The sequence below is a fragment of the Gopherus flavomarginatus genome, chromosome 17 (assembly GCF_025201925.1).
Source record: "Gopherus flavomarginatus isolate rGopFla2 chromosome 17, rGopFla2.mat.asm, whole genome shotgun sequence".
Lineage (NCBI taxonomy): Eukaryota > Metazoa > Chordata > Testudines > Testudinidae > Gopherus > Gopherus flavomarginatus.
In genome coordinates, this window is record NC_066633.1 from 2708445 (window position 1) to 2735339 (window position 26895).

General features: G+C 55.2%; 2 protein-coding genes across 2 annotated transcripts in view; both read left to right on the forward strand.

The window, feature by feature from the left end:
* Nucleotides 1-26895, forward strand: part of NR6A1 (nuclear receptor subfamily 6 group A member 1) — a 418534-nt gene that overhangs the window by 202316 nt on the left and 189323 nt on the right. The gene's annotated exons all lie outside the window — the stretch shown is intronic.
* NR5A1 (nuclear receptor subfamily 5 group A member 1) overlaps nt 26766-26895 on the forward strand; it is a 50116-nt gene continuing 49986 nt past the window's right edge. The window contains exon 1 of the mRNA XM_050926264.1: nt 26766-26867. Within this exon, the coding sequence (XP_050782221.1) occupies nt 26766-26867 (102 nt within the window). The remainder of the gene's footprint in view (nt 26868-26895) is intronic.

Sequence of the window (26895 nt, forward strand, 5' to 3'; positions counted from 1 at the left end):
TTTATAGTGAGATTGTCCCTTAAATGTGATATTTTTCATAATGCCCAGTCCACAGCACTGGAGAGTAGGTGAAAAGTGCCCCCCAAAGTCCCTGTCCCAAGAGCTTAATCTGGAGGCAGCTGCAGTTTTGGCAAAGAATAAATTGACTTGTATTACATGTTGTGTGTGGCAGGAGCTGTGGTCCAGTGGCCTGAGCACATGGCTAGGGGTTGGGAGGCCTGGGTTCTAGCCCCTGCCTCCGACTGTTTTGGCCTTGGTGAGTCACTTCACTTTAGAAATGGAGAAACAGCCCAAGTAAGGTGGAGAGGAGGATTCACTGTGCTTTGAAAAAGTGATCCAGGATCTGCTGCTCTGAGTTGTGGGTATGATATTAGTTTGTTACTTTATCTCCGTTTGAACCCTATGTAGCAATGAGAGCTATTGGACTTGGATGGGAAATCTAGCTCTCAAAGGCAGCCTCAAAATTCTCTCCAGGTCTGTCAGTAGTTCAGGATTTTAAAATTCACCTCTTTCAGCATGGGCTGCCATGTTCCTCTCTGCCGTTCCTTCTCTTGGCTTCATAGCTGCTGCAAAGTAGGAAAGGAAGGCCCAAACAAACCAAGAAACCTTCAAGCAGCTGTGCTTTGGAGAGAAACGGATGAGTTAGTCTCCTGGTAAGAAGAGGCACTGTTAGTTCATTCCAATCAGATCCCGACAATGAGAGGGTCTTGTGGGAATGTCTACACTGCTATTTTTAGCCCTATTATGAGAGCCTGAGTCAGCCGAGCTGGGCGCTGAGACTCCTCGCTGACATGGGGCTGTTTTGCAGTGTGGATGTACCCTTGGTGACTCCTGTCCCTGCTTTGGGATTCCCTGCACCCTTCATCCTGGGGCTGCCAGCTGTTTGTGTTCTCCGTTCGGGAATCCTACCTGCTGCCATGGGTTAGCTTTGGAAGGGTGGAGGGAGGGGAGAGCATGTCGCAAAACTCAGTCTGAGCCAAAGGATCTAAGCGCAGTGTGCCTGGGCTTGCTCTACCCTGGGCCCTGGGCCAGACTTCACAGCAGGCTGCAGTGGTAATTCCTACGCAGGGCTAGAGCCCTTGGTTTTCAGGAAGTCCTCTCGGCAGCAGCAATAAACACGCAAGAGGATCAGTTAGGACGGGAGAAGTTCAGCTTCACCCGCAGTCTCGTTCCGATCGTGCACCAGGCCCAATGGGTTGCTGGAATGAGCTTTTGCGTCTTGGCTCCCGCTGGGTGTCATCTACAACCCCAATCCGGTATCCGCAAGTCTAGGGCTTGGCTCGACGTTGTCTTCTGAGATGATTGCGAATGCAGCAGGGTGGGGGAGGAAAGGATCCAGTCCAGGGGAGTCAAATATTTTCCACTTCCTGATCGGGATGTTTCAGAGAGAGCTAATGGTGAGATTCCCTAGCGGCTGTTCTAACCTCCTCTGCCTCTAGATCTGCATGCGCTCCGGGTAGAACCACACAGCCCCCAGAATCGCCAGGGGCTCTGCCTCGTCCCTGGGATGTCGCAGGTGCACTCTGGGCTTCCTTCACTTCCATCGGAGGAGCCTGGTGTTTTGCAGCTGACGATTCAGCCTGGGGATGCTCCCGTGCAGCGCGTCAGTGTTACTAGCCCGTCAGACGGAACTGAGAGGTGATGGGACTTGCTAAAATCACAGAGTGAATCAGTCGCAGAGCCAGGACGAGGGCGCTTGAATCCCGACTCCCTACCCTGTGCTTCAGCCACTCCTCGCCTGCCCTCTGGTGGATCTCTTTGGCCTGTGGGGAGACGCTCTGTCCCTGCCCTACCGCCCACTGGGATGTTATATGGGCTACTGCGCCAAGTCCTCCCCCTGGTTTGTCTGGTCTGGAGTTCCAGTGTCCTGGGTCAGCCCATGTGTCCAACTCGCAGGCGCCACACCTGCTGCTGTGCCCTGGCTGTGGCTCCCTCTCTAATGCCGGGATTGACTCTTTCCCTGCTGAGAACAGGAATTCACGGGAGCCAGATGTGGCTGGTGGTGTCACAGGAACAGTTCCCTTGGCAACAGGAGCCATATGAAATGCTTTGCTGTAGCAACAGCCCCTCCTGTCTCCCCCTTTCCTGTTTCTCCTGGTCCCCAGCGTGTCCAGCTAGTTTCCCCCAGGCTGGGGGCTGGCCCCAAATCTGTGGGTCTCTCAGCAGAGCCCCTGGCACAGCCCCAGCCTGCCCGTCTCATTGCTGACCTCCAGGGCCAGGGCCCGGGCGTAGGCCTGGCCCGATGCTCTTGAAGTGCTTGGTGGCCTGGTGCCGTTGCTCCAGCTGCATGGGCAGTAGCTGAGTGCACGTGGGATGCAGTGTTTGCTGTTGTGGGCTGATCACGGGTGTGTTGGGAACTACAGCCGCAGCATTGCCCTGAGGTCCTACGGGAGCTGCTAGCTGGGGAGAGCTGAGCCTGACGGGCTGGTGCCTCATGTCCACGTGGCCCCTTCTCTGGTACAGGAAATTCTGCCAGAGTGGCTGGTCTGACCAAGACGGTACCTTCAGAGCTCAGGGGAGGGGGCAGCATCCGTGTCTCTAGCCTCACCCCAGTAGGCAGAAGGGCTCCTGTCCAGCCTCCCTGTCGACCTCCTGGGTACTGCAGTGAAAAGGGGAAAATCCTGGCAAGCAAGAGCGTGATACTGGGAGCGGCAGCCAGGCCTGATTCACCCGGGTCACCCCATCCTGGCAGAGATCCAGCCCAGGGGTGATTGCCAAACACCGCAGGTCGGCAGCCACCTGCTGTTGGAGCCCAGGGCCTGACACGTCTGCCGGGCACTGCTGGGGAGCTGGGCCTGTCTCTTCGACCTGCCCAGCATGTGGGGCATGTTCCCTAAGCAGTGCGGGAAGGAGCCTCACAGGAAGAGGGGTTGGCCTTGAGAAAGGGGACACAAGGAGAAACTCCCTGGCATGAAGAGCCGGGCTGCTGGGAATTGCCCCCCAATCACTTTGGGCAGCGGTCTGGCCTGGCTGATGGACAGAGGTGACTGGCTGCGATGACTATGGGCCGATCTCTGGGGCCCTCGTTCGCAGCAGGCTTGTGCTGAGATCACCCAGCACTTTGGGGGCCAGCTGCTCATGGCACAGCTGGGTGAAGTGGGCGTGGCCTCTGTGGAGACTACTCCAGCCCTCTGACTCAGTTCCCCCTCTCCTCCAAGCCTCCCCAGGGTCTGTGCTGCTCTGCCCACGGCAGCCCGTGCTGTCCCCTGCTGCCCTGGACCCTTTGGTAACTGTCGCAGGGGAGCTGAGCCAGGATCTAGCTAGGGCAAGTACCTGGCCTTAGCCCGTAGTATCTGAGTGCCTCTCTGTGTTCCCTGCATTTCCCCTCACACAGCCCTGAGTCAGGGCAGGGCTGTTCTCCACATTGCACAGGTGGAAGCTGAGCCACGGAGGGGCTAACTGACTTGCCAGGGTCACACAGGAGGTTTGTGGACAAGCAGGGGTTGTGCTCCAACCACTGGGGATCCTGCCTCCTTGTGTGTGATGCCATTTCTTTGCAAGCCCCACCCCATGCTGGCAATGGGAGACTCTCCTGGCATCAGCCTGCCTCAAGAGGAAATCTTTTCAGTTAAGCGGGGCCAGGCCAGACCTGCACTTGGCTGAGAGGCCTTTGAAGTGTGTCTCGTTTGATGGAGGAGTATTGTGTCCAGTTCTGGGCACCGCATTTCAAGAAAGATGTGGAGAAATTGGAGAGGGTCCAGAGAAGAGCAACAAGAATGATTAAAGGTCTAGAGAACATGACCTATGAAGGAAGGCTGAAAGAATTGGGTTTGTTTAGTTTGGAAAAGAGAAGACTGAAAGGGGACATGATAGCAGTTTTCAGGTATCTAAAAGGGTGTCATCAGGAGGAGGGAGAAAACTTGTTCACCTTAGCCTCTCATGATAGAACAAGAAGCTATGGGCTTAAACTGCAGCAAGGGAGATTTAGGTTGGACATTAGGAAAAAGTTCCTAACTGTCAAGATAGTTAAACACTGGAATAAATTGCCTAGGGAGGTTGCGGAATCTCCATCTCTGGAGATATTTAAGAGTAGGTTAGATAAATGTCTATCAGGGATGGTCTAGACAGTATTTGGTCCTGCCATGAGGGCAGGGGACTGGACTCGATGACCTCTCGAGGTCCATTCCAGTCCTAGAGTCTGAGTCTATGAGATTCCATCGGTAACCAGGGTCTGGTACAAAGTCCCTCTCCCACTGCCAGCAGTGTGAGATTTGCACAGAGGTTGAAGCCTTTCCGTAAAATCTAACCTTTTCTCTCTTCCTTCGTCCGTTCAGCCCAGTCCTGCCGTGTTCAGCGTTGCTCGATGGGAGAACCCACTCCCTTTTGAGGCCAACTCTGTTCTGTCCTTTGTTTTTCAGCCTTCCCCAGCCTCCTCTCTCTTTGCTGCCTTTGCAAGCCTCCTCTCTCCTTCCCTGCACGGCAGGAGCTCCCAGTTCTCAGCCCTTCCCAGACCCTTTGCGTGGACACCCAGTAAGATTAATAGGGGCCGGAGGAGCCCACCACTGCGGGTTGTGGGCTCAGGCTCTCTGCAGACTCAGGCAGATCCACTGCAAAACAGACCTCAAAGCTGAGACTCTGCAGAAAATGAGCATCTCCAGGGGCCGGGTAAATACCTCAAGCGGGGCAGCTTCAGCCTGGAGGCTAGGGGTTTGAGCCCCCTGCCCTAGGAAAACTGAGGTGCTGCGGGTTAGGATGACTCAGTGGCTGGCACTCTTGCTGCTTGGCCAGGGCTCCAGGGTGGAGTTAGAGGATGCTGGCTGCCTCCAGGCTATGCAGCTGGGTTGTGCAATCTGGCCTGTAATCCTCACTTCCCTAGCACGGTTTGTGCTCAGAAGGTTTCCCCTATTGGTCTGGGTGGCTCAGCTGGGCGGAATTCCCTCCCCCACTGGGAGCCTGCGGGAGGAGTGAAGCAATGGCAGAGGCTTAGGGACCAGGAGATGCTGTAAGCCCTCAGGGCAGGGACATAGCAGGCATGTGAGCAGCTCATGCTAGCACAGGCTGGCTCAGAGAATGGGGCACCATGGTTCACGGCAGGCAGAGGAGGGAGTGACTGTCAGGGAGTAGGGGTTGGGGTGGGGGGTTCGGTTCTTTACCAACCTAGAACACTGCCTGAGATGGCCCCAGGCTCTTTGGGGACCACGGGTAATTTGAAAGGCTGGGGAGCTCTGTTCTCAGGGCTGAGGGGTGGTGGGACTGCGGGTGGGGGCCAATGTGTGTTTCTCTTCTTAGGATGGACTGTAAGTTACTAGCTCCAGTGTGACAAGGGCTTCAAAGAAACCCCAGCCCTCCTCTCTGAGTTCAGGGTGTTCCTTCGGGGGTGGGGGGTGGCACTGCACCAGCCTGGGCTTCCGCTCCAAGCACGGCTGCCTGGCTGGGTCTCCAGGCCCCAGAGCTGCTGCTATACGGCAGTTCCCCGGCACCCTGCATGGAACGCAGCCCAGGGCCTTTGGAATTCCAGGCAGTTCAAATCTCTCCCTCTCTTTGCTTGCAATTGAAATGTTCATTTTCCTTCAATCCAAACAGTGAAAGAATCTGCATCTTTGCTTGTGTCCTCAGCAGCCGCCTTTTTCCTGCTGTTTCTACTGTGTTAATTCTTCCAGGCTCTGCAGCATGTCTCCTCCTTCGAGACACAGCTCAGCTGGTTTGACGTGCCCTCGTTGTGGATTTATTCCCGCCAGTGGGGTGCTGAAGGTCCGTGTTAGGCAGGGTCTGACGTTCAGGGCGTGGATAATGACACTTCATTCATCTTGAAGGATGGGTTTGTCCCTACCTTAAAACGAAGGTAGAGACTGTTCTGAGAGCCTGGCCGCTGGCTTGGGCTGGTGATGGCTGTGCTGTGTTAATACTGAGTTGACACAAAGGGCTATTTGAAAACCAGAATTGGAGCGGGGAAAAGTACCAGCACATTTTAATTTTCAGTTCAACCTCTCCTGACCACCATGTTTTGATTAGAACTCCACTGGCCTTTCATCTCTTTGCTCGGGCTGGTGACAGCGGCCATTGCATTGTGTGTGCGGTGCAATAGTTTATCACCGAAGGCCAGCTGTTCTATGAATTCAGAGACGGCGCTGAACAAATCATGCTGTCACTAACGTCAGCCGTGTTAACCTGATCTTTGGTGGATCACCAGTGTCAACATTGCACAGAACATACATTATGAGGCCCAAGGACTCGGCGCTGTGGTTGTCAGGCTGTTCTATCATAGTCATACTCTTTGACCTTCATGGAGTAACTTCCAAGGATAGGCTGCCTTCCTTTCTTAGAAAAGCCCCTCTCGGAGGGTGTGCACCAGCCCACCCCAGCCAATCCAGAGTGCCTGGCAGCGAAGTGAGGCTGGGCTCACCAGGTCATGCCCTGCAGTGAAATGGCCTGTCCTGGCTGCCCTGGGGACAAGTGTGTGTCTGAGGAAAGTCTGTGGCTGGTCAGCCTGTATCATTCATACATGGCTCAGTTGCACGCAATTTACTCCCTGTGTGGAGCCTTCCAGCAGAGGGCAATGACTGGCTGGAGAGTTCTGCTCAGCTATTCATGTGTGAAATCCCTGGGGAGCGGATTCTGAGCCTGAGGAGATGTTCTTCCCTGGTGCTTGTGGGAGTGTTGCCCAAACATCCCTTTGTGGTCATTTTGATGTTTGACACTTAGACCACGTAATGGCTGGATGGGCCATGTCCAGGAGCCATTTCCTACCCTAGAGACTTGAATGTGCTCACACAACATATTGAGGACTGCAGGACACAGCAGGCACCGGTGCTCAGTGCAATCGGATGTTTGTAACAGCCAGGAGCCTAGTGGCAGGCTGAGCTCGTGTGCCCCGTTCACCCTGGGTCTCTGCTGAGGTTCTCATACAGGTCACCATGGTGAGGCCCTAAGGAACTGGACTGATTCTGCACAGGCCACCACACAGCCAGATGGTTCACTCCCAACCCTGGCTTGGTGTGACCTGGTGACTCAGAGGCAAATGGCTCCTGATCCTTTTGCTATCCGATTCCCTGAACTAATTGTCGTCTAGAACCTAGCGCAGTTGGATTAGTGGTGGGAGATGGAGCCTGCTCCTTTGTCACGTCCTTTGCGTTGTGTGTTGAAGTATGCTAGTCACTCATGCAAACGGGTTCCCAGCCTTCTCCTTGGAGTGAATTGGTGGGAGATGAGCCTGCCGCCCTTTCGCTGTGTCAGCAGGACATCAGACCTGTCAATAACCAGCTCCCTAGTCTCAGTAGTCAGTGAGCTGGGGCCTCTCCAGGAGGGCCGGTGGTGCTGGCAGGTCACTGCTGTTCAATGTGCGTTCCCGAGGAACTGTCAACTCTCCGACAGCACAACGACGATAAACCTCTCGTGAGAACCAAAGCCCTGCCTGACAGCTAGACTGTCCGGCATCATTCGCACCAGAACCAAGCAGCCTTGGCTCTGAGCCTGCTCTGTTCAGCCAGGGATTCACAAGCACCCCCCAAACATGGATGAAGCCATATGACTCTCAGGCGATGGGCCAGAGCTGCCACCCCTCCATTGCGAGACAGCCAGGCATGCAGCACATTGGGGACTAGCAGGAGGCCCCCAGCAAACTAGTGATTGGTTCAGGAACGGAACCCAGGAGTCCTGGCTCCCGGTGCCCATCTCTAATTAGATTACGCTCCCTCTCCTACTTCATCCTCCTTGCTGGGCCTGGGGCTGGGCATGTCTCTGGGACAGGTGATGTTTTGCAGCAATTCAGGGGTTGGCCTGACTTGGTTTCCCAATCATTGTATCAAGAACATATCGCACCCTCCCAGTCGCAGATGGGATCCATTGGTGGGACCCTCCAGCCATGCGGTACAAAGTGCTGGTTGCTGCCAAGACCCTCGCCTGGGGACGGTCCAGGGGAAGGCTGCTTAGAAGTGTTTCCATGGCAGAGAAGAACGATGTTACTCACGCTAGGTGCTATGACAGGATGCTGGTTCAATGATTTCTAGATTTACATCCAAACATGCTGGTGAATCCCTGTGGAGAGAAGGGAAATCTGGTGGTTCAGCAAAGTTGGCAGCAGTTAGCAGGAGTCTCTGGGGTGCCAGGTTAGAGGGTGGGACTCGAAGGCCATTGTGTGGATTCCCATTTGTAGCCCTGCTTCTAACGGAAACAAAGGTAAATCCAGCAGACTGCACCCTCAGGAGCCGCCTGGCTCACCGACAACGTCCAGGCAGATCCCGGGTCTGCAGAGACTCGGAAGCAGCTGCAGCATCTCCAGCCTGTGGGGAGACGCCCTGGGAACTGAGAGGTGTGTCTGACGGAAGTAGGACGGGGAGACACATCAGGGGCTGAGCCAGGCCCTTCGCTCAGGGAAGGCTTTTCTGGGGCTTCTAGGAAATAGTAGCTAGCAGACCCCCATGGCAGGGGCTGTGACTCAAAGGGAACCTACAAATGAGAGATGGCAAAAGCTCAGCATTGATGTGCCCAGACTGCTACCCAGCACAGGGACCTGCTGCCAATGGCCGACATTACTGGTTGTGCATTCAGTATAGTAGGTTAAAGCCCCTTTCTTTACAGGGATGCACCATGTGAGGCTACAGCTCCCAGCATGCATTGCTTCTTTTTATATGAAAAAACGCATCTTGCTCCAGAGGCTCAAGTGCATGCTGGGAACTGTAGTTCTCACATGCAGCACCTCCCCAGTGAGGGTGCAGGTGGCTGCCAGCTGTGTTGTGGGACTCCATGGGGTGCGTTTGGCCAGAGGGGGCTAAAGCATGACCCCTCTGAAGCCCCAGCTGGCCAATGCATTCTAACCCGAGAGAGTACAGGAGTAAACCTGAGCTAAAGACCAAACATCTACGTCCCAGCACCCACAGGAGCAGGGGACCTGTGCCGTCCCCTCCGTCCCTGGGCCGGTTTGTCCCAGGGGAATCAGCCCGACTTGCCTGGGTCAGGCTGCTGCTAGCATTTGTAAGGTTGGAAGGGTGCTGGGGGTGCTATCCTGCGCCTTGTGGACTCGATGGCTGAGATTCCCCAAGCAGCTGCAGGGTGACAGGAGCACATGTCTCATTGCATCTGGGCACCCACTGCCCTCCGGCTCCTTTAGAAATGCTAGCTCAGCACATCTAGCACATCGCCAGAGTGCGGTGGTCAGCACACGAGGGGCAGGTTCTGGCCAGTCAGATCCGTTCCCGGGCTGATCTCTCCGATCAGCGACTGGTGCCTGCGTAATGCCATGGGTCTGTAAAGGGGCACGTTCGGCTGGGGCAGAGCTCTGTGCTTCCTGGCCCCCTCATTTCTAATGCCCCTTACCCTGTCTGTCTTTATCACATTCAGCAACCACATCCCCAGGGTTTAGTTTCCAGAGCATTAATGATTCCTAACAGGCTCTTCCTTCCAAAGCCTTCCAGCATCCTTGTGGCTCTTCCCTGCCCTCCTGGTGTAGGATCTGTTCCATAGAGTCTCTGGGATCTTGGAGGAGGGGAGAGAATACATGTAAAGGGCCGGCGCTCTTCCCTTGCTCATCACTTACTGGTGTCAGCAGTGTTCTGTTGCATCATTGCTCTGTCCCCCTTCTTGGGCCGACACTGCCTTGGCCAGTAGCTCCCTCTGCCTTTGTGGTTTGGTGGGTTGCTCTGGGGGTTGCTCTCAGAAGCTGCAGTCAGGGGTGTCCTAGGGTCAAAGGTGACCACCGGAAAGGTGCCTGTTCCCTCCTGCAGTGGGAGCTCAGGGCTGATCCACGGCAGATTTATTTGGCAGGTGAGTTAGCTGAGATTCTGCAGCAATGGGGCCAGACTGATACCTGGAGAGAGACAAACTAAAGCAATTTCTGTCCACTAAGGCAATGAGCAAACCCTAGAGATTCCACCCTATTCCAAGAGCCCCATCAGTGCGCACACGTTTGCTCCTGGTTTATACCAGGGCACGTGGGAGGCCAATCACAAATGCAGTCTCCTTGCCGTCCCGCAGAACGCGCACAGGGCTGGGAGCATGAGCTGGGTGCCACTCTGCCTTGAGCAGCGACGGAATCCTCACGGCAAGATCTTTATTGCGCCCACTGGTGCAGGAGGCAGAAAAAATCTCTCTCGATCTTGCAGGCCCAGGGCACATCTGCAGCACAAGACATTAGAGACCGGTCTTCAGGCCGAGGGTCAGCTGAGCCGATACCCATGGAGTTGCTTCTCGGCTTCAGGCCGATTGCCATCTGACAAAAGCAGCCAATTGTGTGTGGCAAAGCTGGCAGCACGTGGGGGGAAGTCTGTAGCTCTGACTCAAAGCCAGCATTCTGATGGCAAAGCATTGCAGTGCACTGATGTGCTCAGCTCCCTCCTGGGCCGCTTTCCTTCCAGGCTGGGCCCCTTCAACTACCCCTTGGTTACTGTTCGTTTGTAAGCTCCCTGGGGCAGGGACCATGGCGCCACCCCTGGCAGTGAGCAGTAATGCTGAACAGCGTGTCCCGTTACCCACAGGTAACCAGCTTGCGTGCGGTGGGGCCCTGCCTGTCCCTGGCGCACACCCCAGCGCTACTCCTGTTTGCTGGGGAGCTGTGGGTCTCTGTGCCATTCTGCCTAGGGCCTGCCTGGTGTGGCAGGTGTGTCACTGAACTGAAAGAGCCACTGCTCATGACTCCCGCTACCCCTTGACCAGAGTCTGAATTGCAATGCGCCATCCACTTGCTGCGTATTGGGACCCAGCTAATCAGCTGTGACAGAGGAACAGAATGCTGGAGAGAAACCTTTTCCTCCGCCAAGCTCATCACAAAGATTCCTATAAAGAGCTTTTATCCTTGAAGAAAATGAGACACATAAGCAGGAGTAGTAAACAAAAGGCCATCAGTGTGACCTAGGAGTGCTTCATGTTGTTGGCAACTGCCAAGAGGACACACAAAGTGAGGCTGCATCCAAATCCCAATTATGCAGAACTATGTGACTGATATGTCCGAGCTCCTCCGGGGAGAAGACCACCAGCAGTTCTGAGCACTGTCTGAGCACCATCTGCAAGCGGAGAGATGCGGAGGGCCCTATCTGCAGCCCCAGAGCGGAAGGCTTGCGTGGCATTGGAAGAATGTGAGGAACAAGGTTATGTCATCTGGAGTGCTATCAGCGAAGTTATTGCAGCACATGTATTATCAGCAGAGGGCCCGGGAGTCAGGGACTTTGGGGGTCTGACAGTAGAGGCAGAGATAACTGGCAAACAGTAGTGTCGGCCACACCTGCTGAAGGCACGCTCCAGGAACGTGGCAGAGGCAAGAGGCCTGGCCCTGCTGGAGAATAACTAGTGGATGGAGATAAAGTCCAAGAAGGAGATATGCTTTGCTTAGCATCAAGGCTACACACCCAGCAGGGAGACCATGTTCTAGCAGGCCTGTCCTGCCACTGACTGCTCAGAAACACCCAGCAGCATCCCCCAGCCTTCCATGGAGAGGTGGAGGTGTGTTCTCCCACCCAGGGTCCCCAGCCCAGCAGGAAGAAGCTGGCATGGCTGACCTTTTCTGTTGGAAGCTCCACTGAGTGTTAGGATTAAAGGACAAAGTTACATCTGGTTTTGAGGCTGTCTGCAGCAGGGCCACAGGCTGTTCACAGCCAGAGGAGGAGTGAGGCTAGGACAAGCACTGCCAGAACCAAGGGTCAGGTGTTTGGGCACCTAAAGATGCGTATTGAGTGCCTGAGCCATGTGGAGAAGACGAGCTGTGTTTGGAGCCTGTATCTGCGGGTTCTCGGGCAGGAGGACAGAGATGGTAGCTAGCTAAGGTGGTTCTCCGGCCCCTTTCAGCGTGGTATGTGAGCACCTCAAGGTGGTTACTGTGTTTATCCACACATCTGCTGCGTGACAGGGCAGAGCAGTTACCCTCATGGCCCAGACAGAGAGTGCAGACAGAGAGCGACTAAGGGACCCTAACCCTGCCCCATCCTACCTCTCTAGCATCCCCCTTCCCCCTGGCAAATGGGATGGAGCTCAGAGGGCTGCTGCTGAGAGGAAACCAAGCAGCCTCCACCCCTTCCAATCCCTTTCCATAGGGCTGTGGTGGAACTGAGGCCAGCTGCTGGCATGTTCAACCTGGTAATACGCTCAGCTCCCACCTGGGTAGAGAGAGGTTGGTTAGCAGAGACTCTGCCCCCAAAACCTCCCACTGCCAGTGCTTGGCCTCCTTGTTCCCCCTGCCCCGGGCTCCCCCACTCTCTGTCTCCTGCTAACCCTGCCCATGCAGGGTCAGTGTTAAAGGGACCTGGCCCATCCTTGCCTTTCCTGGGCTTCAGTCTGATAACTGCACACTCTCTGCCAGCCCGCGTGGGGGCAGAGCTTGGGGCTGCCACGGGGACAGCAGGCTGCATTGCTGGAGGACTCCAAATGCAAATGACTTGTCCCCAAGGGTGCAGCAGCTCCTGGGAGCTCTCGGGTGGAGTTCTTTAGGGTGTCCTAATGGGGACGGTGCACCTGGGGCTGCTGTAGCCTGCAGGGAGCTTGTGGCTGCAAATGGCCAAGCGCTAGTAGCCAGCGTCGGCTCTGGGTCTGGCAGCCAGGCCAGAGAGGCGAGTGGCCCAGAGTTGGGGAAGGAGGTTGAACTCAGGCTGTGGAGGTGATGCTGTGGCTGTTCTCTGTGGCTGTAAGGAGCTCCCAGGGGTCTGTGTTTGCCCTGGGAGTCATGAGCTGCATGGTCCCGACAGCCCAGGGCTGGCACCCTAGAGCCATTGCCCTCTGTTCTGTGTGCCCAGCCCCGGAGCGATCTGTTCCTGGGGTCGGGAGCCATGTGCTGCTCTTAGTCCATGTCCCTAGTGCACAGGGATGCCCGTACAAGCCGCAAGTCTGTATTACCCCTCATTGGTGAAGGGTCCTGGCACTCCCCTCTGTTAGGCCGTCCCCAGGCTGGGGCACTGGTTCTTCAAGGGCTGCCGAGGCCAGAGGAGGGCACCCCCTGCTGACCCCAAGACCACTGTCAGCTCTGTGCGTCCAACGCCACTGGGGGCCACATGCTGGGCCCTTTCGGCCGGTCTCCCAGTCCCATGCCAGCCCCATGTGGGAGACCTGCTGAGATGGCAGCCTGGCGTGGGGTGGCTGAATGCCGTGAACTCAGAATGATCCTGGGGTACTTGCTAATTCTAGAAGTCAGGTCAAGTCCTTGGCAAGAGCCTGTTCCAGCGCAAATGCCCAAGGCCAGCGAGGACGTATTTACCCCTGAAAACACCTAGCTGCAAAAATAGCAAGTGAGCAGTGTGTGGTCGGGGCATCCCGGGGGAACAATGCCCGGCGGGAGGAAGTGGACACTCTGCGAAGAAGCCTTCCCTGCCTGTGTTTTGTGTTGAGCAGCTGAGTCGCTGTATACCCAGCCCGGCCAAGACCTTGAACCTGCCAAAGATTTATTTTCCATGACATTGGCATCGCATTGGAACATCTGGCATTCGGCTGATAACTGCTTGGGATCGTGGCGGAAGCTGCCTTTCCAGAGCCTGTCTCTTCTTCCAGAGCTGTGTTTTCATTAGCTTTCTCTTCACTTCAGCTGCACAGCAAGGAAAAAACAACCAGGCCTGCAGAGCCAGGGCCTTGTCAGTGCAGCCTCTCTTGGCTTTCTGTTGCGCCCGGGGCTGGGGTCCCTATATCTAGGCAGGACTCCTCTTGCTGGTGGAGCTCCAGAGCGCGCTCAGAGGTGCGGGCCCTGCCCACAGGAGCTAGCAGTCTACAATGCCAACCCCAGAGCCCTGGGCTGCAGGGCAGGGGCTGCAGTTGGCTTTTTGCTGAACTGTAGCCCCTTGTGAGGGTCCTTGTCGGCCCCAGACCCAGTGGACTAGGGAAGCCAACATTTCACAAAACAGAATGCCGAGGAATCCCTCCCCTGACTCCATCTGCCTGCCCTAAGCTAGACAGAGCCTCAGCAGGGCCACAGGGCTGGGCTGCAGAAGGGCTCGGTAGCTGGGCTCTCTGACCTGAGCCAGCTCTGGAAGGAGTCCAGGAATGGAGCAAGGCAGCTCTCGGCTGGGGGAGGGTAAGATCCAGGCAGTCCACAAGTATTCAAGACCTGGAGTTGTAAGGGTCTCATCCCACAGGGCTGGAAGGTTCTGGCCTCTTGCCTTCCAGAGTGGGGCAGCTGAGGAAGGGCTGTTTTCTCTGTTTCCTAGACACAGGGGCTGCTTTCCCAGGCCCTGCTTGGTGTTTACAGACACTAACTAACCCTCCGTCCCTTTGTGAGGTGCCAGGATCCCACTGTCATTGTCTTTGTTTTGCAGCAGCCCTGACTTAGTTTCTCCACCTGTAAAATGGGAGTAATGATACTGAACCCGCCCCCTGGGTAAAGAGCTTGGAGATCTTAAGGGAAAAAACACTGGCTAAGAGCTGAACTTTTATCAATCCCCATTAAAGTTAGCCCTGGCCCAATCAGTGCCCAGCCGCTCTGGCTTTCAAGGCAGAGCACTCCTGGTTCCAGCCCTCTCCATGCAGCCCCTAACTGCACAGCTATCTTCCTCCCCTCCTCTGACCAGCCAAAGCCACTGTCCACTCTCCCAGCTGCCCCTATCCATAGCACCAACCCCAAATATTTGCAATTCATGAGTCAACTGATCAATTAAAAAATCATGAGCTTTTTTTTTAAAAAAAAGTAGGTTTTCATTTGCCTTCTGGTTTTTCAACTGTTGGGCACCTTCAGATCATGTTTTTGAGCTTTTCTCCACTAACAGGAGGAATTAGAAACATTGTACAAATGAAAACTAAGAGTCTGATACTATCACTTGACTCCAGGAGCTGGGGCTTTATCATAAACCCCACAGTACTGTGAAACATGGGATAAGGTTACTGGCGGTGCTGGGCACTGGGCTCAGCTCTGTGATGCATACACAACGGCCACTGCACCAGTGTACATGCCCCTCCTCTCCGTGCTCTCATTCTTACCATGTAAACAACCACTGCAGGCTTATTTCCCCTCCAGGCGAGCAAGCAGCTTCCTTTGCAACGGTGGGGAACATTAGTAGCAGGAGAAATCTTATTTTTAACTATGCTGAGACCAAATTGATATTTAACTGCTAACATGAGCAGTCATCCCCCCCTTAATTCCCCAAAGATATTAATTATGGCTAATCATGCCTCTGCGACACTGGCTCCTCTGAAGCTCAAACCCTGACTCTTGGCCTGTTTTCCTAGCAGCAGTATAAAATCCTCTCTCCTCTTGCTCATTTCTTCTGATATGGCTGATGGAGCCACCTGCAACTGTGTGGCTTTCAGAGAGGACAGATCCAGCAGCCTTTTCTCGTGTCCTGAGGCTGAGAGACACACCCAGGCGGGGGGTTAGAACTCAGGTAATAAGCATGTGGGACTAGAGCGACCTCCACTGGAGCTTTCTCTGGTGCCTGGTTCTGGACAGCACAGCATGATCTGCCTTGTTCTATAATCAGTGTGGCACTTCTGCTGGGCGTTTACGCTTGGGTCTGTGTGTTGTGAACAACTCTCTAACTTGGACACTTTCCTGCGAAGGAAATGTTAAAAAGCCTGGTCAAATCTGAACTCCGGGTAACTTGATGTCGCTGCGAAATGCGTCTGTCCTGGGCAATGCCTGGGCATTGTTAGCAAACCTTTGCTAGAGCGTATCCCACAGATGAGCACCCACTGGCCTCTGCAGCCCTACTGAATTCAGTGGGGCTTTTTGTGTGGGTGACTGCTCCCAAGTGGAGCCCTGCCCGAGTCTCGCCAACGTACTCGCTGGATGCCATCTCTCTCTCTAGCTATTTGTTCTCTTTGCCTCCTAGCTCTCAGCTCTGCACAAAGCCCACTGACTCTTCAACGTAGGTGGGTAAAGATCTCCATCTCCGGAATTGTCTGCAGAACTGAGGCCAGTCCTCACTCTTGCGTCCGATGTGCCAAAGAGTTTGACGTGTTTAGTCAGGCCTCCTGGGTGCAGATCTGTTCAGGATGATCTGCTGTCCTGGATTGCTAGGAACAGTCCCACTATGCAGGGCTTTGTTTTGTATAGGTGCCTATTACCCCTCACCCCCAGCCCAATATTTCACACTCGCTCTCTGGTCACTCTAGGCCCATTACAAAGAGACTTCATGGTCCCACAGCAAACCTTTGTACATGTCCCTTAGGCCACTTAAGGTAAGTTTTCCTGCAATGCGCTCGTTTTAGGGTATGTCATGGTATGGGGCAGATTGCGGGGTCCTAAAGCAGGCTCCATGCTGCGCAAGGATTTTAATTTCCAGTCAGTAACACGCAGACAGCACTTTCTCTAACATTTGTTCTTTATCAAATGGCCTTTTGCCACCTCAAACTTCCATGACTGGAGAGTGAAAATACCCCAGTCAGGTTCACTTTCTGGCTTTTATGCACAAGCACAATGCTGTAATGTTTGACTGCAAACATTGCAAGGTTATATTTCAATCTAAATTTAAAAAACCTATTTCCATTCAAATACGCTTTAAATGAAATACTTTAACTGCTTTATGTGTTCTTTGCACTAGGATTTAGCAACTGGGGGTCTCAGTATCTGAGTCTATTTCACATGGGTTCATCAGACACCAGGTGCTTGTGTTATAATAAAATATCCCTGGTGGCCTGGAGGAGGGACATAATGTGACAACGAATGTCCTAGCTTGGCCCTGTGTCTGACTTAAAGGGAAGCCATTCAGCTGAAGAGACAGAGCCGAGGAGCAGTCTAGAACCTGGTTATGGTGCTGCTCTGAGTCCTGTGTCTCCTCGGGAACTTTGTGCCTAATAATAAAAGGGGAAGAGAGTGTTTCTGGGAATCCAAGCAGCTGTCTGCCCTGGATTTCTCCAGTTCTCGACACAAATATGTCTATTAATAGCTTTCAGTGACCGCAGGGAAAAGCTGCCCATTTCAACCAGCTACAATCCGTGTGTGAATCGAAATGGAGCCAGAATGATGGGTTGGGAGTCTGAGTCCTCTCTCTGGGCACAGGGCAGCAACAGCACCGTCTGTGTCAAGGCGTGCTTTCCCCAGTGCTACCTCCCCAGCATGCCTCAGTGCTGGCGTGATTGGATCGCCTCAGGCGGGAGGGGAGCTACAGCACATCCATTTCTTGGCTTTTCTGCTGAGTTCAGTTACCTAAGAACCAGCCCTCATAAACTAGCCTGAGTTCCACCAACTCAGTGCACATAGCCCCAGGGGATTTTCGGTGATGACTGCTGCAGTCTGGCTTTGTGCTGGGAAAAAGTCAACATGGCTTTTGGGCAGGAAACCATGCCTCACCGATCTATTAGAGTTCTTTGAGAGGGGTCAACAGCCATGAGGACAAGAGGGATCCAGTGGATCTAGTGAACTTGGACTTTCAGAAAGATTGTGACAAGGTCCCTCACCAAACGCTCTTAAGCAAAGTAAACAGTCATGGGATAAGAGGGAAGGATCAGGAACTAGTCAAAGGATGAGAAACAAAGGGAAGAAATAAATGGTCAGTTTTCACAATGGAAAGAGGTAAATGATGTCTCGTAGGGGTCTGTACTGGGACCTGTGCTGTTCATCAGATTTATAAATGATCTGGAAAAAAGGAGTAAACAGTGAGATGGCAAAGTTGGTAGATGACACTCAAGATAGTTAAGTCTAAAGCTCATTGCAAAGAGTCATAAAAGGATCTCACTAAACTGTGTGGCTGAGGGCAATGAAATGGCAGATGAATTCAATGCTGATACATGCAAAGTAATGCACACTGGAAAACATAATCCCAATTATACACACAAAATGATGGGGTCTAAAGTAGCTGTTACTGATCAAGAAAGATCTTGGCGTCATTGTGAATAATTCTCTGAAAACATCTGCTCCGTGTGCAGTAACAGTCAGAGAAGTGAACAGAATGTTAGGAGCCACTAGGAAAGGGATAGATAATAAGACAGAAAATATCATAATGCCACTGTATAAAGCCATACCCACACCTTGAATACTGCAGGCAGTTCTGGTCACCCCATCTCAAAAAAGATATATTAGAATTGGAAAAAGTAGAGAAGGGCAACAATAGTGATTAAGGGTCTGGAACAGCTTCCATACGCAGAGATTAAAAAGACTGGGACTGTTCATCTTAGAGGAGGGACAACTAAGGAAGGATATGCTAGTGGTCCCTACAGTTATGAATGGTGCAGTGAAAGTGACTAGGGAAGTGTTATTTACCCCTTCCCAAGAACCAGTGGGTCACCCGATGAAATTAATAGTAGGTTTAAAACTAACAAAAGGAAGTATTTCTTCACAGAATGCACAGTCAACCTGTGGAACTCATTGCCAGGGGCTGCTGTGAAGGCCAAAAGTCTAACTGCGTTCATTAGAGAAGTAGATAAGTTCATGCAGGATAGGTCCATCAGGGGCAACTAGCCAAGATGGTCAGGGAAGGAACCCCAAGCTCTGGATGGCCCTAGCCTCTGTTTGCCAGATGCTGGGACTGGATGACAAGAGATGGGTCACTCAATAATTGTCCTGTTCTGTTCATTCCCTCTGGGCCACTGTTGGGAGACAGGATACTGGGCTAGATGGACCCACTGTGGCTGTTCTTATGACTTTGGATGATGAGCTGTGAAGTGCTTCGTTAAGCTCTGGAGCCCTTGAGTCCCCCAATCCAGACTGGCTTGGACTGGTGACCTTAGTGGCAAAAGTCCCTGAATCCTAGTCCCAGGTTTCTAAGCCCAGTACCAGGGCACTGCCCGATGGAGAGGAGGGAGTCTTTTCCCAGTGGCCCCTGAGTTGTGCTTGGCCTGTATGGGAAGGGTGGGTGCACAATCCCCCATTCTTTTATATCTCGGGGCAGGAGAGGGGACCAAAAAGCCCCACCCCCTGCTTGAGCGGGGCTGTAAATCCGCCTGGTTCCATTCCCTCCCTTGTGTTTTAATGAGCTCCTTCTCCCCTCCCTGGCTAGAGCGTGTCCATCCCATCCCTCCCTTTGAACGGTTCTTCTCCCTCTTGCTTTATCTATGGCAAAGGTCCCACTTATCTCCACGTCGTCACTTTCTGATGCTAGTTTATGAGCAGGGGTTTGTATCTTAATTATTTTTTAGCGCAGTCACGTGGCCACAGAAGCCAATGAGGCAACTAGTTTGGACTTGTCTTCCCGGAGCCTAGCCCCCAGCGGGGAGGAGATTGGCTGGGCATCCCGCACAAGACAGTGTGTGTGTCTGCATGTTTAAATACTCACGCAACAGAGAGAGGGCCTGTAAATCAGCCCCATCCCCGGCCGCGTGGGACAGTCCAACTGAACAATTAAAGCCGAGGCTCGGTGATCTGGAGTTTCACTTTGGAGGTGCTAACAAGAGCGCTGACTCGCCCTGCCTGCTGAGCAGAGAGCTGCCTTCTGAGTGAGTATTTCACAGCAGGAATAATCAAGGTCATTTCAATCATTGCACTTTTAAAATCCTCCAGCGCTGTCTTGGCTACTGCATGGGGGTGAAACAGGCTGAGCCGCCTCCTCTTGGGGCTGGCCAGGACTCTGCAGCGCCCAGTGCGCAATGTCGCACCAGCTCAGCCCCCAGACAGGGACCAACGCCCAAGCAAACTCTGGACGTTTGCTGTCTGGGCTGCGAGGGAGGCTATGGTGGTGCCTTGGGAAGGGAGGCTTAAGCTGTGTGTCTTTCGGTTTCCAGTTAATGGAATAAAAGCTTTGGAATCGGTTGCTATTGTGAATTCCCACCAGCACTTGGCCCAGGCCCTGCAGTGTGGAGCTGGGATGGCTTGTGCCATTGTACAGCACCCACCTTGCTGCTTCCCATAAGTGCTGGACCCTCCCCCCCTCCTCCACGTGGTTCACTTGTTTAAGGATTGGTGCTGCCTCAGTCCCAGAGAATTTGGGGTAACGGGCCCAGGAGAGCTGCTGGTCTCCACACCTGGCCCAAGCCACCTCCAGGGAATGCTGAGGCTTGACCCACTTCTTTACTTTAGTACAATTGTTTCCCACACTTTCCTCACAACCAAAACAGCTTGGAGGGGAGCTGATGGTGCTCGATAAATACGTTAGGGGTAAACACCAGGGAGCATGAAGAGCTATTGAAGCTAAAGGACAGGGTTGGCACAAGAACAAATGCAGATAAACTGGCCATGAATTCAGGCTGGAAATTAACAGGCGGTTTCTAACCCTCAGAGGGGTGAGATTCTGCAACAGCCTCCCAGTGGGAGGTGTGGGGGTAAACCACTGAACTGGTTTTGAGAGAGCTGGACACAGATGGGTGTGACTGGATGTTGGGGTTGCTTGTGAGGTAGGGGGGCAAACGTCCTTCCTGCTGCCTTCTCAGTGGTGTCATCTCTAGGGTGGAGGAGAGAGGAAGGTACAAACAGAGCCTGCAATAGCCTCTGAGGCTGGAGAACAAGGGGAAGAGGTTAAAGAGTTGAAACTCCTCTGTTCTGAGAGCAACTGACCCAGGGAAGATCCCTCAGGCCGAGCCATCTGTGGGACTAGGACAGCCGGGGAGTGGCAGGGCACGCTTGCCAGATGTGGTCTTCAAGAACTCGGTGCTTAAGGGACACAACAGCGATCTGCTTTTTCTGACTGGGTCCAGCTGGTTGTGCATAACAAGAGCTTCCTAGCACCCTGCCCAGGCTGTCTGTCTGGGAAGCTTAGGCCTTAAAGTCACAGTCCCATTATCACACACGGCTCTGCTCTGCCAGCGTGCTTCAAGGTGTTACAGGCATGGGTGGGGGATCCTCCCTGGACTTTCCAGCTCAGACTGCCACCACTTAGCACCAGATGTGTATTTCCACTGTGGATTTGAACCGAGGGCACCAGAGAACCATCATCTGGTTCCAGCTTTTATTCCCCAGGCCAACTTAAGGCCAGAGCACTAGAGTGGAGGAGCCTATGGCCCCATTACTGGTCAGCTGACTGCCTAGCATAATAGAAATCCTTCCCTTCAGCAGGATACCGCCTGATTTCCCCCTGGCCCTCGGGCTCTTGGTTAGGGTGCAATATATGCAGGAGACAGCAACACTCTTTGGCTCCCTGTTGCTTTCAGTCCCTGCCATTTTGGAGCATTTTCCCCACCAAACTTGAGGCTGTGATTGCCTCTTCTAGTCTAGTCTTTACGAGAACAATTCCTTGGTACAGCCCCACCCCCTGCCCTGCTCTTCAGTCACCCAGTTACTTCCCTGAGATCCTCGGGAGGAACGTGATAGTGAATGACGGGGCTACTGAGCTTTTAAGGGGAGTTTTCCTTCCTCTAACAATAGCCAAAGCACTGTTGTTCTGCACTGAGGGCTGACTTGCAGCTATTATTAGAGACAAGGCTCTTTTAATGGTGTGTTTGAACGAAGTGATCCTATCCCGCTGGAGTCTATTTCCTGTTCGTCGCACATCTCACTGGGAGTGCAACTTCCACCCCGATGGTGAAAGCTCAGGGAGCTGGAACCCTCTGCTTGGGCAGTGCCCCTCTCCCTGCCGTGTGCGGAAGGCTGAGGCTGCTACCTTAGGAGGAGACCATCATCTATCAGAGGGGCAGAGACCCAAGTGCGCTGGGCCCCAGCAGAACTTTGTGAGGAGCGACAGGAGTTTTGCTTGCAGGGGGCTGGCTAATGGCTTTTGTTCCCACGAGATTCACACCCCTGCAATTTCACTCTGGGCTCCAGAAACTCAGACCTAGTCCAGACCCTCCTTCCGGAAGCTATGGGCAGGGAAGAGGTGCACCTGAGATGGATCACAAGCCTCAGGCTTCAGGGGGGTTGCTGTGTTAGTCTGGATCTGTAAAAAGCAAGAGAGTACTGTGGCACCTTATAGGCTAACAGATGTATTGGAGCATAAGCTGTGAGCTCTGCAAACCTTCCTGTGCTCTTGAGGCCAAAGCCAGCCCTTCTGCACATTCATGCAACTCCACCGGCTTCCACAGGCTGTGAGGATCATGTTCCCATTGACATGGATGGAGCAGAATTGGGCCCTGGCAGGGGTGACTGGGGAGTTCTGCCTTGTTTGAGGGTATCTGAATGCTGTCCACTCCTGGAGCCATGTGTCATGCTGCCGGTGTGTTCAGATCTGCTCCTTGACTTAGAATCAGTTTGTCAGGGCCAGGTATCAACCCCTCTTACTGAAATGCTACCCAAAGGCAATAGCTTTTCTCGTTCAGGTGCTAGGCAGCAGGGTCCTGCACTGCTCTTGAGGGGTGAATTTTTGGAGCAACGGTAGCAGAGCAATTGTGTTTGCAATGGGCCAGTGTCTCTCCTGAGTCACATGCTGTGCAACCTTGTTGCTATGGAGGGTTTCCTGAGGAGTGTAAGTCAGGGCTGGATTTGGCCCAGTGGCACTAGTTAATGCTCTGCACACTGAAGATGAAGTGTGTATCACACTGGTCTGATATAGCCCAGACAGGGCCCACTCAGGGGATGTAATGCACCGAGCTACAGGTGGGAAGATAACCCCTGCGCTGCACCAGTTGTGTGGGAGCAAGACAGAACGCTGAGCGTGCGCTGGGATTTGTGCAGGGACTTGCAGTTTGCTCAGGCCTGTGCTGCGTGTGCAGACACTCGTATAACCCTGTGATGTGCTTCCTTTGTAACATCAGTGCTGGCCATCACATACAGTGTGACTGCTGCAGAGGGGTTTAGCTGTGACATTATTATTAGGCCTCTTGTGTATATGTGAGGAGAGTGGGAATGTGGGTGGGTAGGTGAGAGAGAGTGAGTGTGGGGGGGTGGAATAGTTTGTGTGTGTGAGGGGGTGGGATAGTGTGTGTGAGTATAGGGGCAAGTGTTTGTGGGAGGGTGGGACAGTGTGTGTGTGTGGGGATTGTGGGATAGTGTGTGTGGAGGGACCCTTCACAGATCTGCTGTGTAAAGCCTTTATTCCTGTTTTCTCAAATGGAATGTAACAGGTGCGTGTTCATATGTGGGGTTCATACCTGCCTGCAAGCAAAAAACTTCCATTAACAGAACAAAACCCACTTGATCAGTAGAAAATGTACAGTGCACATTAGCGTGTTCTGGAGTTAGCTGTGCTCTGATGTCGCTGCCATGCAATGTTTCATTAAGTGTCTCTAAACTAAGTGAAGCAATGAATTAAATCCTAGCATTGAGTAACTGCCATCAGCTAAGGGGGTCAGGTCACCATCTGCATTAGTTACTGCAGGCAGGGCATGTGCAATGCTCCTCTAGTTGTGTCTATCATTATCGACATTAATTTTCCCTAGCGAAGGATTCAAGTGTTCGACTATACATAGCATCCACCAGCACCTTCCAGCTGAGGATCTCAAAGCCCTGGACAGCCTGGAATTCCTTACTGATGGATTAATCCTAGTTCCCTGGTAAAGTCTGGGCTGATATTCTCATCTCCATTTTACGGTTGGGTTAAATTGCCCATCCGAGGTCCCAGGGTGAAGTGGGTGGCAGAGGTAGACCAGAGCTCATGAGTCTTCACTGAGCACTAGGCTGCACTTCTTCCTCAGTGCTGCTGCAGTTGACAGCTGTGAGATTCAATTACCAGGTGATAGATTTGAGTAACTAGAAATGGAGCTGTTCCTGGAGCATAAAACCAGCAGCCCAAGGCCCATCTCTGGCTAAGGAGGTGAAGGTTCCCTACCATCAAGTCCATATAGATCCTTAGAAGGATTTCTACAGCCCTTCAGGGGAATGAGAAGCCAGTAACTACAATGAGAACAGGCTCCACTGATTTTTAAGAGGCTGATGAATTCTGGTCAGCTGTGGCCCCTCTACAGCTTCAGTGATTGAACTACAGTTCATCCCATAGTCCTTGACTGTCCCGGATCTCCTAGACCCTGGGCTGTGGATGACATCTGCTACCACTGGGGTGTGCAGGTTCATCTCGCATCTGCTTTTCCTGTGTTTATGGTGCCTGGGAAGACGCTTGGAAACATTAGCACCTCCTCCCTTTCCAAGCTGTGTTAAACCCATGTCCCGCTTGAAGGTAGCTGCAGGCAAACTGCACGAAGGCTTCTTTCCTGTAGCTGTTACCAGGGCTGAGGCTGGCACTGCCTCCTGGCTTCCAGAAAGAGGAGGGTGGCTAAATACAAACCCCTGAAAACCAGCAGGGACCCTTCCCTCCCACTCCCCACCTTAGCTCTGCTCTCTTCCGCATGGCCCTAAGCTGAGCCTTCATCTCAGCGAACAACGCTGTGAGGCCTCCCCCCCGCCACCCCCTGGCTGACAGCGCAGGAACTTCTTGGCTGTGTCACGCCCAGGGTAGAGGTGGCATGTGGGTGGAGTTTAGCAAACCCCATCTCAAACCCAACCTGTAGCCTATCTGCCCAGTCTTCTCCTCTAGGCCCTGGCGAAGCCTGGGGGTGCCCTGTGCTGTGGGTCAGTCGTCTGCTGGGCCTCCCCAGGCACGAGTGCAGGGGAGAGGCCTCAGGGCAGTGTGTGACCACCAGGGCAGCTGCTGAGCTCCAGTGGGCCGTGGCCATAGACAAGTGCTCGAATAGGGGGAAGTGCTCTCCCCTTCCCATGTCTCTGGGACATACCAGGAGTGTCTTCCCTAGGTGCCTGCCTCCTGGCAGTGCTCAGAGGACACCTCTTTTCCCTGCTCTTGTATATCTTCTTAGAGCACAGGGCCTAATGTAATAATGCCTGCTGCTCCCAGGCTGCTCCCGCTAACTTTCAAACCCAGGCTCTGAGCTCATTACTGAAGGGTCTTCAACTGCTCAGCGTCTCTTTGATTTTTCGGGGGGGAGGGGGAGATATTGTTATTTAGAGCAGTGTTGCTCAGGGGTGGGTCTGTGGACCAGCACCTGTCCCTGGGATCTCCCTGGCACAGTTCAGGGAGCAGCACGCCCATCCCTGATCTGGAAAAGGTTTGAGAAACTGCTGCTGTAGAGAAATGGTCAAATGTAGAATCAGCTCTCAGTGCCTTGGCTGGGGGGGGGGCAGCACGGTCCCCTTGGCTAAATACGGGGGGGGGCAGTGGGGGGATAGGCCCTGAGCAGGGATATATTACACCCCCCCCCCAGCACATAATAAAAAACGAATGGAGGCCCCTTGAGCAGCAATTGCTCAGTCTGCTTCTGCCTGGCCGGCTCTGACCTGGTCCGGGGGCTGCAGGAAGGGCCATCCTGCCGCGGGCGGGTGTCTGTCCATCGTGCCGCTGGTTCGGAGTTAGCAAAGGCAGCGTCTGGTCCGCGTTAGCTGCGCACGGGGCGGGGGGGGCGGCCAGACCCTGCAGGGCAGCTCCTGGAGCAGAGGGGCGCCGCGTCCCGGGGCTGTGGGGAGCCCCACTGAGCCGGCCAGGAGCCGAGCTCAGCCGGGGCGGTGCTGGACCCCTCGCGTCCCCAGGGCCTCTCGCGCCGGCTCAGGGCGCTCCGCACTGCGCTGGGTCGGGCCCTGGGCTGGGTGCGGAGGCGGGTTTCCATGTGTGGTTCTGCCCCTGGGCTTTGCCCTGGTGAGGAGCCGAGACCGGCTCCCGGGCAGCTGGTCTCCTGCAGACCCTGTGGCCCCTAGGAGCCCTGCGCTCCCCCCTGCGAACGCTGCAGACCCGGGGCAGGGAAATCCCAGACCCTGCTGGGGCCGGGGCGCGGACCTGGGCCGCCAGGACCCGCCTGTTGCAACCTCCTGCAGCCGGAGAGAGTCAGTGACCCAGGAGGGCAGAGCCCGGCCGGCCCCTCCCCAACAGCAGGGGAGCCCCGCGGCGCTGGGCAAGGCCCAGACCCACCCGCGGGGAGAACCGGCCGGTCGCGAAGCAGCGCAACCTGCCCCTGCGCGCCGTGTGGGCTTAGCGGGACCTTTGTGCCTGTTCCCCGGGCGCGGCCGGGCCGGGCCGGGCCGGGTCTTTGCTCTGAGTCCGCAGAGCCCCTGGAGCCGGGACTCACCTCCCCCGCGGCGCTCCCAGTGAGCCCGGGGCTAGTGCGGGGCGCGGCGCTGCCCCAGTCCCGGCCCTGGCAGGGGTCGCGCTGGGGCCGTTCCGATCCGAGCCGGGTTAGAGCGGGAGCGGGTGGTAGGAGGCTCCAGTGATCCCCTGGAGCTGGGACGGGCCGGCTCCCTGCAGGGCACTGCCCGGGCACGGGTCACTCCCAGCCCTGTGGCCACGCCGCGCTGTCCCCCGCGAGGCAAGCCCTGGCGTGGCCCTGCCCGGCGCTCTCTGCCTGCCAGGCCGCTGCCGAGCGCACCCCGGGGTCCGAGTCCCCTGCGCCCCTTCCCGCCGCCCCGCGACCCGCCAGGCTCCCCGGAGAGCCGGCCAGGGCCTCGGGCCCCTCGCTCCGGGGTGGCGGCGGGACCCTGCGCGGCTCGGCCCGGCCCGCCTGCCCCATGGCCCGGTACTGGCGGTGCCGTCGGCGCGGGGAGCTGAGCTCCCGCCTGCGCTTGGAGTCGGGCTCGGGCCCTGGCCGCTGCCCAGCGGCAGCTCCCGCGGTGACAAGCCCGGAGGTGCCCGCGAGTCTCCCCCTGTCCAGGCCACCGGAGCAGCGACGGGCAAAGCCAAGACCTGCCCCCGGGCCCAGGCCCCGGAGTGCGCCCGGCCAGCTGGACCCCGAGCCCCGCGCTGGGCCCGGGCCTGTGCCCGGGAGCTCCTCGGGGCAGGGCGCAGCCGGAGCCCAGAGCCCTCCCTGCTCCCGGGCCGGCTCCGTCCCGCTGCCCCAGCACCCCCGGGCAGGCGGGTCCAGCCCCGCGCCCAGAGCGGGGAAGCCGAGGGTGGCACCAGAGTCTGCGGTCCTGCCCCCCAGGTCCCTTCCCCCGCCCCCGCCCGGCTGCCAGCCCCCCCGCGGCTGCCGCGGCCCCCCCCAGCCGGGCTTGCCGCCCCTCGGGGGTGGTCACTTCCCCGCACCAGCCTGGATGTGCAGCCTCAGGCGCTATAAAGGGTCCGCCCGCAGCACCCGCCACCTGCCTGTCACGCTCCGCAGCGCCCCGCGCTCAGCTCCGCGCCTCCCCGCCGGGCAGGCCAGGGGCTCCTCCCGCGCTGACCCGCTCTCGCTCCCCGCAGGCGGCCCCGGAGGCGATGGATTATACCTACGATGAGGACCTGGACGAGCTGTGTCCTGTCTGCGGGGACAAGGTCTCCGGGTACCACTACGGGCTGCTCACCTGTGAGAGCTGCAAGGTAGGAAACCGCCCGCGGGGGCCGGGCA